This window comes from Morone saxatilis, unplaced genomic scaffold, assembly GCF_004916995.1.
Source record: "Morone saxatilis isolate NCDOM2014 unplaced genomic scaffold, NCSU_SB_2.0 Contig8, whole genome shotgun sequence".
In the NCBI taxonomy this organism is placed as follows: Eukaryota; Metazoa; Chordata; class Actinopteri; family Moronidae; genus Morone; species Morone saxatilis.
The window spans coordinates 9380091-9395388 of NW_023340257.1; the positions used below are offsets into that span (position 1 = coordinate 9380091).

At 41.4% G+C, this 15298-nt stretch overlaps 2 protein-coding genes across 3 annotated transcripts in view; one reads left to right on the forward strand and one right to left on the reverse strand.

Annotated features, from left to right (window-relative positions):
* vmp1 (vacuole membrane protein 1) overlaps positions 1-11745 on the forward strand; it is a 14500-nt gene extending 2755 nt beyond the window's left edge. For both annotated transcript variants that reach the window (XM_035680294.1, XM_035680295.1), the window contains exons 6-12: positions 4036-4203; positions 4500-4631; positions 6558-6638; positions 6876-6992; positions 8178-8239; positions 9906-10005; positions 10679-11745. In XM_035680294.1, the coding sequence (XP_035536187.1) occupies positions 4036-4203; positions 4500-4631; positions 6558-6638; positions 6876-6992; positions 8178-8239; positions 9906-10005; positions 10679-10822 (804 nt within the window). In that variant the 3' untranslated portion in view covers positions 10823-11745. The remainder of the gene's footprint in view (positions 1-4035; positions 4204-4499; positions 4632-6557; positions 6639-6875; positions 6993-8177; positions 8240-9905; positions 10006-10678) is intronic.
* A 927-nt stretch (positions 11746-12672) lies between these two features.
* The window catches only part of tubd1 (tubulin, delta 1), a 3693-nt gene continuing 1067 nt past the window's right edge, over positions 12673-15298 (reverse strand). Inside the window, exons 3-8 of the mRNA XM_035679432.1 lie at positions 14583-14799; positions 14262-14493; positions 13865-14029; positions 13592-13720; positions 13201-13384; positions 12673-12978 (exon numbers count right to left, since the gene is read on the reverse strand). Of these exons, the coding sequence (XP_035535325.1) occupies positions 12873-12978; positions 13201-13384; positions 13592-13720; positions 13865-14029; positions 14262-14493; positions 14583-14799 (1033 nt within the window). The 3' untranslated portion in view covers positions 12673-12872. The remainder of the gene's footprint in view (positions 12979-13200; positions 13385-13591; positions 13721-13864; positions 14030-14261; positions 14494-14582; positions 14800-15298) is intronic.

Consider the following 15298-nt stretch of genomic DNA (forward strand, 5'->3'; position numbering starts at 1 on the left):
GCAGGAAATGACAGTGATAAAGTAATTCAGCTTCCTAGTACTAAGTGCACACAAAATAGTGGAGCTATAAAGAACAGACACAATAAATACATGTAAATGTCCACTTAAACCAAATTCAGATGTAATCATTCACATTTACATATTTCTGGCTACATACAGCTGGCCCATATCTCAACAGTTAAAAGGCTGCAACATGATAACGGCTGTAAAGAGAAACTGGTAACGATAATTATCTAGTCGGCTCAGGACATCCTGTGTGTATGCAAATTACATCTGATTCACCACAAGCTGTTTTCCTGTTTCTACATGTACCTGAATAAATGACCCCCAACTGGTACTTAAGTTCATAGCATTTTTGCAAAGCCCATGCGTGTCTATCCCTGCAGTAGCCAGAGGATGGCGTCATACTCACTCACTCATCACATTCATCGTCGTCTGCCTCTTTCAAACTCATTCCATTTTGTCACCCGTCTGTCTAAGCGAACTAAAAGTTAAGAGTGAGGCAGTCACAGAATGACTGTATGACTGAGTCACCAAGATGTGTGTCATTTGTCTTGGTTGTGGTAAAAAGGAGAACGTAGACAAATGAAAGAGAGGAATAAATTCTGCACCATAGTCCGCTTTTAAGCTGATGATGTGGCCACTGTTCTGTACAACCAGTGCATATGTGGGCCAGCTGAGTCAACTGTTTCCATTACAATTAAATAATAGGAAAAGATGCGATGTGACCTTCCTGTTTTTCAGAGCTGATGCACATTCCTATTAATCTTTCGACCATGTGTTGGTTTGAGTAGTTTCACGGTCTTCGACTGTTTATTGGTCTTCAGTTACTTTATATACTGTGGTGGCTCCTACTGTGTATACTGTGTATACTGTGTATACTGTGTGTACTTGTGTCTGTTTTTTGTATCACTATACTGAGAAGGCATGATATCATCCTCCCTCCACTCTCTGTGTGAGGGAGGTTTCTTCCTATGACTACATATCGTCACCTCCCCATATGGAACAACTTGGCATCTGTTAAAACAGCTTTTCTCATATTTAAAAAAAAAAAAAAAAAGATTATGTTAAAGTTATTACCAATTTCTCACCTTAGGCTCTGTGATGAAGTCTTAAATCACTGTTTCATGGAAATCATTAAAATTTTCCTCAGAGATAAGGTCAGTCTTCCCAAATTTGTATTGACTCCTCCCTCCAGCCTGAGCTAACACATTTTCTTTTTTTACCTCATACTTCAGCACAGAATTGTTTTGTTTGGACACTGGGGTAAACCCATTATTTTGAAATCCAGGAAGATCATACTGTGTCTCATTTTTGCCATTGGAAGTGAATTTGTGGTCCAAGCAACTAGAATGAAGTCCTTTAAATAGCCATTAACTTTAGCTATACATTCACAAAAGATATGATTAGTTTCAACAGCAGCTTTAAGAGGTTGTAGCTGTGGGGCAATTCTTTTGGAGAGATTGAGAACTTCTCCCAGTTCTTATCTGTTATACCTCTGCTATCTGCCTAAAGCCAGCGGTCTCTCTCCCACCAATCCAGGCATCCTTTATCTTATTCCCCTCTAGTTCTATTAGAACATCCTCTTGTTGGAGGCTCTGCTTTCCATTAGCTTTCATTTTTAGATGCACGTATACCCTTTTAAACCCCTCCCTGTCCCTTTCTTATTCAGAAGAGCCATCAGGTTACTGTTAATCCAGGGTCTGGGCGTTAAAGAAAACAGCATACCTCTCTGATTACAACGCTGTTGTCCATACAAAAGTTGATACAGAGAGTGACGTCTGCCCAGCTGCCAGTGTCTGCATATCCTGGTCAGTTGCATCCAGAGCACCATGTAAAGCATCCCTAAACTGAACATTTCTGATATATATTTTTTACATGATGTAAGCCCTCTGCTCATAAGGAGACTATTTCCTGTTTTCCTACTCCCTAAAACTTATCTCTTGTTCACAGTGCAACAGCTCATATCACTACTGCCTACTCAGTGTTGATGTCAGCCATAGAAAGGAAAATCATACGTTTGAAGAAAAAAACCACATCTCCTACCAGCAGAATTACACTGTGAATAAATCTCAATCCTGAAGCATTAATAGATAGCCCCACAGAGAGGGTGAGATCATTGTGCTCATGGGAAAGGGGATTCACTCACCAATATGATTCATCATGGTGCTTTTAGAGGTCATGCATTGTGGTTAAAATAAGAGAACATACATTCTCATGTATTGTGTATTTGATCAGAGCGCAAATTGTTTACAGCTTTTTCTAGTTTTTTTGATGATGGGAGCTAAAGATGATGATGTTTATCCACCATGTTGTCAGTCCACCCCTTTCTCCATCCATCTCTTTGCTTTAGAACAAGATCTCCGGACTGTTGGCGTCTAGTGTCTCGTGAATTTTTGTACGATTCCTAATTTTGGTAACTGCATGTTACTATCGGGTCAAAATGTAACTTTAACCAGAACCAGGAAATTTGCAGCGGTGGTTCATAATCCCTAGAGGATTAATCGGAACATTTTTGGTGAAACACAGGACGCACACCCAAGAACTTGTGCCATCCACAGGCCAAAATATCAAAGCAGATTGCTGTGAAATTTGCTGAGCTCATTCATGCTGCTGAGGGGATAATCAGTTTTAATGACCTTATGGCCCTTCCTGTTGTGTCACCTCCCCAATAATCTAACCTATTTAAACCCATTAGTGGTAAGGCTCCAAGAACTGAAAAATGGTCAGGATGTTGCTTGTTCCATCCAACATTTTTGCATTGTGGGCTGTAATGAGTTTTTATTTCTTTCAAATGATTCAAATAGTACTTTATAAAACCAGCTGGCTGTACTGGTGACTTGGTAAAAGAAGTGGTTTATCTGATGTCTAAATTTCATGCAAAGAGTTTTTCTTTGCCGACTTTAGAGAGCTCTGAGTTGACTGCAGAGCCACTGTGTCGCCTGTCTGAGAGTATCAGAATTTGGCCCTAGCGGTTGAATCACAGCTTAGTTGTTTTTTTCTTGTTAACACTGACTTCGTCATGTCATGAAGAAATGTCGTTAAGTGAAGCTCTGTTTGGTTTGAAACAGACTGTGTTTTGTAAACTAAAGAAGCCTCCTGTGTGCTCATACAGCAGAGCGGGGTGGAGAGTTACTATGCGGGAGCAGTTGCAGTCAACACAGACTAATTGTGTGCTGTCAGTCTACTGTCAGTGTTGCCTCTATCACCTTAAAGAGGCATAATGGAGTAGCTGTTTTGTAGTTACAGGTGGGCCAACCGTTGAGGCCAGGTGGCTCGGCCTAACTAGACATCTTTTCAATGGTAAATGATGACATGCCTGCCTGTCAGAAACTGTGTGACTCAGCTCCCGATGGAGTGTGTCTGCACCTGTTTAGAAGAGGTGTTAATTCAACTGTGTGGTCATTTCGGAGGCTGCAGATTAGGTACTGTTGAGTTATGTTGACTTATAGAGCAAAGTAGTGTTCCTAACACCATGTTTACATCAGCGAGGGTAGACTAAATATTAGAAACTCCTCATTCAAAACAGGTCCAAGAACTGCAGCCTCCAAAATGATTTAAAAGTTGAGTCAGCACCTCTCTAAAATGTTTTCAACAAGAACCGAACATTGTAAACTTCATCAGAGGAGGATTTATTGCATGATTATTGTAATGCACTGCATTAGTTTTAGTTAACCTGTAACTGTAAGTAAATATATGATACATGGTACTGGCAATATTTAAACCTTTCTTAATTTAAAATACCTGCTGCAGTTGAGAATATACAAGATGTTGAGTTACAACATTCGTAACTGTTACATGTAGCTAAATCTATAATAGCCTTCTACCTGTGGCAATTGCAGTTTGAGTGTATTTTGTATCCCATTGCTCAGATTCTCCAAGCTACACTATTTCCACACTTACAATGACATGTTTGCGCCTGTCCAAGTGTTTCATGATACAACACGTTGGACAGAATGATTCCATGTGCCAGTATACGTCCCAGTGTTTTCCAGTCCATTCAAGCAGCTCATCCTATCCCCATCTCTCTCATAGGGTCCTCACATAGCATCAGTAACCCTGGCAGCGTACGAGTGCAGCTCCACAGACTTCCCAGAGCCTCCCTACCCAGACCAGATTGTCTGTCCCCAAGGCGGAGGGGTGGAGGGAAGTGTCTCCCTCTTCTCAATCATGTCAAAGGTCCGCCTGGAGGCCTGCATGTGGGTGAGTAGTAGTTTGAACAAAGAGACAACACAGTGATGATCCAGTGAAAAATGGCAAGAATGTTTGACAGTGTCAGCAGTGGGTGGCATTGTGACAGCTGGAAATTTGTCGGAGAATTGGGGGAAAAACTGATACTTGAAGAGCTTCTGTTGTATCTTATATTCAGACGAATTGCATTATTTTACACATTTGGGTGTACCAAAGTTCATGGTGGCAGGAATTGTCTGTCTGTTTGTGAATGTGAGAGATATGTAAGCAAATGCTGACATGGAACATTTTAAATTGTGTTGGTGTAGGGAGCAGGCACTGCCATCGGAGAGCTGCCTCCATATTTCATGGCCAGAGCAGCTCGTCAGTCAGGAGCTGATCCAGACGATGAAGATTATGAAGAGTTTGAGGAGATGCTGGAGCAGGCCGAGGGCGCTCAGGTCAGAGTTGCACACACCTACACATCTAAGGTGTCATCTTAGCGTATGGTGTAACATTTCTTACTTCTGTCAGTGTAGGAGTGTCCAAAGAAAACAGCATATGTGTCATATTTAGTGCTTAATGTAGCCCAGATTCTACCCCCTGGCTTCCATTGAAAACACACAACAATAGACTTTATTCGCAGCAGCCATTTGGACACGAAGTAGCAGGGTAAATACTGGTGTCACCAATGACGAAGGCTCAGTTCCATTTAGTGTAGCTGAGCCTTTCCAGTGAGCCAACGTGCACAATAGCAGCATCCTGACTCTGTTCCATTCAGGTTGAACGTTTATTAGTATCACTGGTAGTACCTGTGTTTACGCCACTCTTTTGTGTCAAAATGGCTGCTGTGAAAAAGGTCTATTACACTGAATAATGAAGTATTTATACCTGTGTTTGGTTCCATATTAGCATAGGTGTTAACACTTTGCCAACCCACCCTATATGATATGATCATATCTCATAAGGCCTCATACATAAGGCACAACTGACCATAAAGGCTCAGTGCATTGATTGGTCTTAAAGTGCCATGTGACTTCACTGAAGCCCCTCCCTTCTTACACTTCCAGTAAATCTCCCTGTTCGTGGGTGAGTCACCGTGAGCACAGCTCCCCCTTTAATCATCCCTCGGGCTTCGCTCTCTCTGCCTCCCTTCTTCTCTCTTTTCACCGGCCTCTAATTTGAATGACAGACAGCTCTGTCAGGAACCGAGTTCACATGACAAGACGGCCGAGATCAGATGCTGAGTCAGCAGCACACAGAACAGAGAAACTGAGTACATTGTCTCCATCTCCTATTCTCACTTCACTGGTTCAACCTCAACATCACATGTCTTTCATCATGGGAAGGCATTCAGGATGTATCCACATGTGCATTTGTCATAGGGTTTCTAACACAAAAAGACCTGGGGAACAGATGGTTAATGGGACTGAATGTCACATAAAATATATTTAAAGAGAAGCATGTCATTTAGAAGTGTGTATTGTTCATTTTATCAACAACAAAAAAACATGTATTATAGTCTGTGTTCTTAAGGCAAGAAAACAAGGAAGAAAAGTGTGAAAATCAACAGAATTTCAGCAGACAAAAAGAGAGAAGCATTTTCACAAAAAATGGAGAGATTTATTTAATTTTAATTATCAATAAATTATGATAATGTTTGTGACTTTTTAGTGGCATGGGTTTTTTTGTGATATCTGCATAAGGAAAACAAAATTCTCGATTAAAACAATATGCACCATAAATATTGACAAAAAGAATTGACATAACAAAAGACACGTTGGGTTTGAAGATGAAAACAAATACGATTTTTAATTGTGGTTAGGAAACTAAAATTTAAATTGCTTCCAAAATTGACCTTGATGAGATGCCAACTTTGGAAACTACCTCTTAATCTCCCCCCTGCATCGGCTGTAACCACACCATGTAACCACAGACATTTCACCCCCACGGAAGGACACACAATCGAGAGATCCTCTGCACTTTTGTACCACACAGTTTCTAGTTTTAATGCCACCAAAGTCCTCAAACCAAAAAAAAGAAAAAAAATGAGCGCTCAGAAATAGCAGGTATTTTACCACAGTACTGGTAGGCTCTCGTTTCTTGTAATAACATTGCCGACAACATTTGTTTGGTTAAAAACCACACATCTGCAAAAAGTACAACGTGGTTATTTTAAGAAAGGAATAAACGGGTGGCGTGTTTAGAAACACCCATGTATTTTTAAAAAATGAGTGTTGCAGTGTGGTATAGCAGCTTTTACAAACCATAGGAGTCAAATTTAGATTTTTAACTAAAACTTCTTTTTTTAGCTTTTAAAATCCTACCCATCCATATCTGACAGCAGTAATGTGTGTTAAATTAATTTATTTTAAATCTGTGTGCAGGATTTTGTCACAAGAGCAAAACTGGGAGTGCAGCATATGGTGCAGAAAGTGGGATTCTTTGGGATCTTGGCTTGCGCCTCTGTAAGTGTATTAATATCATTTTTTATTTATTTATTGGAGGTTGTTTTTAGACAACCATGATCAAATATTAATGTTGCATTGTAGTGTTTTCTCATTTCAACAAACATTTATCACTTGTAAGAAATTAACCTGTAACCTGACACCTGTAACAAGGGTCATTTATAAGTCTATGAATCAATAATGTGTGTGTGTGTGTTTGTTTGTGTGTGTGTGTGTTTGTTTGTGTGTGTGTTTCAGATTCCTAATCCTCTGTTCGACCTGGCTGGAATAACTTGCGGTCATTTCCTGGTTCCCTTCTGGACCTTCTTTGGAGCAACTCTAATTGGGAAAGCCATCATCAAGATGCATATACAGGTCGGTAGCTCAACTGAAAGTTTTGTCAGAGGTGTTTTAGAAACCAGAAAAGGAACCAGTTCACCTCAGACTACCCTACTTTTTTCCGTTTTTTTAACACAAACCATACAGGCACATACCATACTTGCGGAATCTAGGCTTTGAATATGACACATCTTAGTTTCATGTCATTACAATTCTCTGTCTCCATTGTAATGCACATCAAAAAGTCTCGCTTAAGAAAACAGCCTATGCACTGCTGACTGACTCACTTTGAACAATCCCTTCAACCTCAAAACGTGTGGACGAGCTAAGATCAAATGTAATGCTTAGCTCATGAGTGGGTGACCGTGAGAAACTCTTAATTGTGCACTTCTTTTTAACTCTTTCTGACAGCCTCTGGGAGTTCCTTATTCTGGTTTTTGCTTTGGGATGCATCCAGACCATATAAACAGGCTCCAGATGAGAAGAGGCACACTTTTAAAAAAGCCTTTTAACAAGAGTTTTGACTTTTAAAAATTGACTGGATCAAAAACAAACTTTTTGAGTCCGCCACACCAGTGACTAATATAAGCCTATAAGGAGAGGCTGTCTGTGTATGTGGGTGAGTCGCTGAGTGTCTTAACAAACTAAATCTATCCATCTCTCGGTGGTACCAGCCAGTGATCTCACTCTGAGACCTTTCAAACAAAGATGCCCGGCGGGTAGCAGGGGGTTAAGGAGGATGTAGAGTGGACATGAGAAGGTAGACATGAGAGAAGGAAATTGAGCAGACGGTAAGAAGCTGCAGGGGAGACTCTTTGGGGGTTTTTTGTACCTTGAACCTATTGGACGTCACGTGTCATATCCTGTCTGATTTTGTCCAGGGGGCCATGTGTCATGCAGTTTAAAGCTGATCAGTTTCAGGACCGGAGAAGAATATTGCGATTTTGCAAACCGCACAAAGCCCCTCATAGACCAAAATTTAGCTTACTGCCAGGTTTGATTTTGGTAATTAGTGCGTCTGTGGACGGTGGCAGACGTGGCCTCAGTTTGCCGCTAACCTTAAAAAATCACCTAAATGTTTATCTTGATGTCCTGTTTTAGAATATTTCTGTGTCTGTGTGTGTGTGTGTGTGTGTGTCTGTGTGTGTGTCATATACCTCTGCATATGATCGGAAAGCAATGAATTAAAAGCTCATTAATCTCTCTCTTGTATTCTTACAGAAACTATTTGTTATCATTACCTTCAGCAAGCACATAGTGGAGCAAATGGTGTCACTCATTGGGTAAGTTTCTGTCTTGACTTGTACCGTGTGCGTGCGTGCGTGTGAGATAGACTGCATTAATCAGGTACTCGGTGAAGTCATTGTCTTTCCCCTGGTTTTTGTGGTTGGCAATGCATTTGTAAATATTTGATGCATTATGACCACTGATTGGAGATCCTGTATGAATAAATGGCTTTCACTGCGGGGGTGTACATGCTTGCATTTAGCATTTTTCCACACAAAGCACACACATGCAATCCATCTCTGCAGCACTGGTGGTCAGGCGTGTGAGGTCCCATCTGAACATGTTGATCTGACTCACCAAGTTCAGCTTTGACTGCGCAAATTGCCCCAGTAAGGCGGGAAACACAATCATAGACAGAGAAAAAACTATGTCTGACTGTTTAATGTTATAAGTTGGCTAAATCTGACAATTATAAGTAATATCCCCATTGATTTTAAATGATCATATAAAAAAAAAAATAGATACCAAATAGTATTTGTTGTGAGTCAAGTCACGAATTGTCAAGTCAGGAAAGAGTTTAGTCAGACTTCTCCTAATATGTTCATAGGAGCTGCTTGGCTTTTATTGATCTATATTGTTAAATGTTCATTCACATGGATGTGAAGTCCAGGTAGTAGCTCTCACCATATTTGGATCTGAATCTTTGGTCATACTCAGTGTCCTGTTAGAAATAAAATGAAGGTTCTTTCCCATGAAATTCAGATGGCCGATGACTCGCTATGATGAGTGCAAACAGAGCTGATACAGGATGTTTTTTTGCTGTTGCTTTTTGTATATTATTCAAGTGTGCTTGCATGTAAAGTGGGAGAGATAACAAGAATGAGTCAGTCAAAACTAGTTACGTTTATTTGAAATCAGCAATTACCCACTTCCCTTTTGGTGTTTGTTTAGTAAATCATCTCTTTTTTTTTTTTTTTTTTGCTTAGTCTTGTCAGTCTAGACTACATGTTTATGACCAGGGACAGAGTTTAATTGTGTCTACAGCCTCCAGTATATTTTTCTTTGCATGGTAATGATAAGTTTTCATGTAGAGATCCCTTCGAACTGTACCGCTGCTGACCAAATGGTAAAACTACAACACCAGTGCGTCTGTATGAAATGAATTGACAAAACGGTATCCATTATGATTGGCCTCCCGGTGAGCTAATCCACACTGCCTAAAATGGGCGTGAGCACGCCCTGATTAGATATCTTTCCACCCAGAAGGCAGCAGTGGTGGTAAAGGTGATGACATCATGTCGACTCACTTCCTGATTGAAGGGGCTGACACAGGCTCCTATAGAGCTAAGTAGTATAAAAGGAGGGCTGAGAGTCTCTGCTTCATTCCTCTCTGCTGCCTGCTCACAGCACTAAGTAGAGGTGGAAGCTCTAAGATGGGGCCCACACATAGGATGGGGCCTTCAGCAGCAGTTACAAGGATGCCGGTTGACTGGTGGATCAGTGAGGACTTTTGGTAGCGTTCAGGGAAAGAGGAAGCTTTCATGAACTGCTCTTTGAGGCTCTTATAGGGAATAAGTGTTCAGAGTCTAAAGCTTCAGTTTTGGGCTCCATGTCAAAGAAAAGATGCTTTAAAGGGTAAGTGAATTCATGTTCTTCCTCCCTGTCTCTTTTGTCTTTGCTTTTTGCCGTTCTGTGTGGACGTATGCGGGGCTGCCATGTCAGGTCTGTGCCCAAAGTGGGACCATCACTCCAGAAGCCCTTCAGTCAGTACCTGGAAGCACAAAGGAACAAGCTGCACCATGCTGGGGGAAGTGCACCAGCGGTAAGAACAATACATTATTTAACCATGCACCACTGTCATGTGCCCTCTTGTTTTTTTTTTATCCTAACGTGAGCTTTATTTATGTATTCATTTGTTAAGATATTATGTAAGCTTTTTATCATACAAGACTTTATATGATCCACTGGAAAGGCTTTCAGGCCACATTTCCTCAGCCATCTATAAATCCTTTCAACACTTGAAGCACAATAACAAAATACCAGTACATGATTTTTAAGGCCAGTAGTTTTTTGATCACATAACAAACAATTTTTAAATATCTGAAATTTTGTTAGCAAAGACTTATAATTGGAGGAACTTTTGGAGGACAAATGTAACTGAGAAACTATTTCTAAATTACCTCAAACATATCTTTGGCACTTTTGTACTGCAATATCTTATTTGGCCAACATATGCAGTACTGCTAATATCAGAGGATTTTATCTGTGTAGCTCTTACAGTCAGGTTTCTAAAATCCAGAAACATGGGCCATTGTTTTTACACTTGAATACCTTTTTCTTCCAACCATGTACCACTGTCATGAACACAGGACACCAACAATATTCACATTATTTTTATTCGCATATGTGGATTTGTGTGCTCATGATCTGTAATATTGCAGTATGCTTGTGTGACTGTACTTAATAGCATATGCACCCTAATTTTGGGTTTCCAGGATGAGAACTGGCTGTCGTGGGTGTTTGAGAAGGTGGTGCTGGTCATGGTCTGCTACTTTGTCACTTCCATCGTCAACTCCATGGCTCAGAGCTACGCCAAGCGCCTGCAGCAGCAGAGGCACTCGGAGGAGAAGACCAAGTGATGAAGAGACAAAACCAACCATCCAAGAGACTGTGTTTCTGCTGCTGCTGAGAGCCCTTCACTCAGCCCCAGCCACTCTCAACTTAACAACAAACCTCACCCCCCATCCATTCTCAGAGGCTGAACGCTCAAAAAAAAAGAAACAGGCACTATTTGTTGGTGTGAGTGAGTGTGTGTGTGTGCGCTTTTGAGGATGTATGTGCTGTTTACTGTTTGTCCCTCTTCAGGTTTTGTAGTTCTTCCTCTCATCTCACTCTCCAGGCGTGCGTAGTGCGATCGGTTCTATTGCTGATCTTAACATGTTACTTTAACCTTAAATTTAACCCATTCATTGACCTCAGAAGTTTAAGCAGCGGTTTGGTGGTGACTGCTGTGTGCGGGCAGTGCCCATCAGCTATGCCTTATGCAAGACGGGAAGGTCTGACTTCCCTTGAACATAGTTCTTGACTTATAAACTTGATTTTTATTTAATTTTGTAACATTTATGTATGGATGGATCTGTTTGTACAGTGTGCTGCCAAGATAACTGCTATGGATGGTCTCTCTTTTCAGGGTTTAATTTTCCTCATGTTTTCGTCCTGTTAACCAGTAAGACCAATTTGTCTTTTTTTTTTTTTCGTTTCTGGAATCGTCAGTTTAAATGGTGAAAAAAAGCAATATCAACTTAAATCAGTGTGGTATTGGTGGTTTGCACATTGTGTAAATATCTTAATATCTTTTTGACAGTATGCGCAGATGTGTTTCTATTCTAATGGTCTGTGTGGACACGAGTTAACTTGAACCAAAACAAAAAAGAAAAGATGATATCATTTGTAAAGTGACGTTGTACTCTCAGCTAACTAGTACCATTTCTATTCTGTACATTTAGGTTGAACCTTGGATCAGATCATATATAAAACATGTAAATCATGGCACTTGTTTCCATGTCTGAGTCTGTCATTTATTTGTCTTCTCTTGTAGGACAAGATTACCTTTAACATGTTCGTCCTCTGTTGTGATCCAGTGATGTTAAAAAAAAATAGTTAGCCATCACGAGCTAATGCTTAATTTTCTCTTAGCGATGATCATCTTTAAGGTAAGTGACTAGTTCGGCACGCTTTCTTTTTAGTCATTCTTGTTGGGAGTTGCATTGAAGTCGCAGGTAACTTTTGGAGTTCTTCACCTGAATGTTCATCGCGTGATTCGAACTTCACATTTTGACCACCATCCTTCACTGCGTTGGGGATAACTCCTGCCTGAAACATGCTTGGCAGATTCTGGTGGACTCCAGCTTTATGGATAGAGGTCCCCTCCTATCTTAGTCATCCACTCCCAGCCACCACATTCCCACCCCATCAGCTAGCTTATCAGACTGGTGTTGGCTGTTAAATGAGCACGGCAACAGCGGTCTGTAAGCTGGCTGAAGTTGTGGGCCATCAGCATTTCATTTGTGCTGCTTGGCTCATGCCAAGACTGTACTTGGTGCATTTGTGGATACAACAGTCCTTTAGTAAGTTACCTTCAGTAACACTGACTTCATGCCATTCTGGAAATATTACGATGTAAAATTAATGAACAATAAAGACATGAAATGTATGTTAACTGATGCCCTTGTCACTTTTCTCTGTGCAGTGTTGCTATTTCTGATAGCTGAACACACAATTTCAAATAGCTCCAGCTGATCTCATCACAAGTTCAATTTAGAAACATCACATGATCTTCCTCTGTTGTCATGGAATTGTAGATGTTGAAATTTCCATTTTTCAGACCATTTTAAAGGCTTTTTTTTTATCTATGTTGGCGTTGAAAGTTTAGTCAGTTTATTCTTCACCACCAAAACAGCAGTTGACAAAATAATCTCATCAAAGTCCATAAGAATATAATATAATTTTAATAAAATAGCATATTTCCATTAAAAAGGCTTTGAATGTGTGTCATAATTCCAGTGCAAAGTAGTTCTAGTAGTAGTAGCATCAGTCCTCACCACTGCAGGTTTTTATGTCCCACATAATGGTGTTCTCTTGTCTACATACAGTCCAAAGACACGTGGTGCTTGTTAGTTCTTCCCATTTCTAGCACAGCTGACTGTAGCTGGAGATGACTTGCTCAAGAGACGTAAAGCTGTCCAGAAAGTCCTCCTCTGAGATCCCAAATTTAATGTACTGATGGATGTAGGCCCTGTAACAGAGGAAAGGAAAATGACAAACACATCTAATCCAGAAACAAATTAACTTTTCTTCACCAACCTAAAAGGTATTAACGTTAAAAAGAAATTGTTAAACTCATATACACACACACACACACACACACACTGCTGCTATATACATATTCCCTTTAATGGGCTTTTGTTGTCATACTGTCGGGACACACCTTTTCATTAAAAAAGAGTGACTGACTCACCTGGACGCAAACATATTCCAGGCTTTCCCCACCATGTTATCCAGAGGTCTGAGCAGAGCCTGACTGTTACTGACCAGTGTGGCAGATTTCTCATACTTATTAAAAGGCACTGGGGATTTCCACAAGCTGAAAGCTTCTTCTGATGGGAGCCAGGAGGTGTACAGGGCCGGGTCCTCAAAGCCACCTGTGGACAGCACAGGACATGATTCACATTCCTCTCCTGTTCTGCACTATGTGAAGAGTGAACATGTTACATGTATCACACCAGCTCCATCTCCTTCATGACAGTCGAGGATTTATCAGGTGAAATCGATAAGGACTTAAAGCATTATTTTATTAGTCCATGTACTTTTCAATAAGCAAATCAACACGTTGCAACCGTCTCTCTGACCTGTCTCTGCGCTGTACACGTCTTTCCCTCTCAGTATGAGCAGGCTGGCCAGAGAGGTGTTAAAGCTGGGTCCTGTGAGACTCCTGGTCCGCTCAGAGCCTGCAGGCGGACGCACCTGCCAGTCTATACCTGACACAGGACAAACAACAAGCACCCTTACAAGTGCTCTAAGATGTCATTTGTTACATGATCTCGCTTCTACTTCAAGCCACACAGTAACCTAATACACATGCTGAAACCGAAGTGCATACATTAGATTTTTACTGGACTTGCCTTCCTCCATCTTGGTGTTAGAAATGAGCATTTGTCGTAGGTGTTTGAGCAGGCCTGGCCAGCTGAACGCGCTGTAGGCTATGGAGGAGCTAGACATCTGAGGGATAGTACACACACTGAGCAGCTTGTACTCTGGGTGGCATGTGAGGGCGCTCACCAGCTCACCTGAGAGACAGAGACATTGAAAGATCATGAGTATGACAGAATACACGCAATGCACGATGTTGGCAGTCATTTCCTCTTTTTCTACTTATTGGCGTGGCAGAAGGATTTTATAATGATTTTTCCATCTAAAGGAATTTAGACTCTCCTAATGCAGTGATATTCTAGTAAATCCATGCCCTGTGGGAACCTGTGTGTGTGTGTATGTGTGTGTGTGTGTCCTGGCCTCTCTCACCCAGGGGATTTCTGCTGTAGACTCCATGGGAGTGGGCAGTGAGCGCGGGCTGCAGGATGCTGCCCAGCTGGTGAGCGATGACCCTGTTGACATCGCTGAAGGAGATGTGTTTGATGTTGAGCAGCTGACTGCAGATCCTGTGCACCGTGTCGTTCTCGTGCACCAGGATGGCGTCCGACAGCTGGTAGAGATGAGCCAGCGTCAGCACGGAGTTGTAATTCTGGACGATCACCTGAGAGGAGGGGGCCAAGGAAAAAAAGATTGAATACCACATTACTCTATATATATTAAAGACTAGACAGTTGACGGCAGTCTCGGTACCTCCCCAGTGCCGTACGGCCAGGTGAGGTGGTTGAGGATGAAGGACTTGGGGTAGATGTCTCGGAGACACTGGGTGACATAGGTACCGACCCCGGACCCCGTTCCCCCTGCCACACTCATCATGGCCATGAGCCCAGCCAGCCTGTCACAGCGCTCCACCTCTCGCCTCACCAGCTCCTCCACTACGTCTCTGTGGCGGGGGCCGTGGACGCAGTACCTAGTGTCATACAGAAAGCACGTTAGCAGCTTTTTGTTTTTCTCCGTTTGTGTCTGAAAGAATACACAGTTGTGAGTTACATCTGACACTCAAGGTCTTCTTACTAGCTTTTTATTGTCAAAAACTACTATTTCTAAAGGTCATGGATGACCTCTGATGAGTCTTTTTTAACTTTTGAGAATTTGATGCTTTCCTCTCTCATAAATGAAAAAAGGTAACTTAAAGGACCAGTGTGTAGGATTTAGTGCCATCTAGTGGTGTAGTCGCAGATTGCAACTCCCTCCGCTCCCTTTCTAAGTGCCAGGGACAAACTACAGTGGCTCTGTGAATCAGAAAGATGGCAGACTCTACAGAAGTCTCATTCTAAGGTAACGAAAACACAACGATTTTTATATTTAGGTGATTTTACACTAATGAAAACATACCAATGAATATTATATTGCATTTCTGCCAATAGATCCTCCTGAATGTTACACACTGGACCTTTAATATTTTTGGT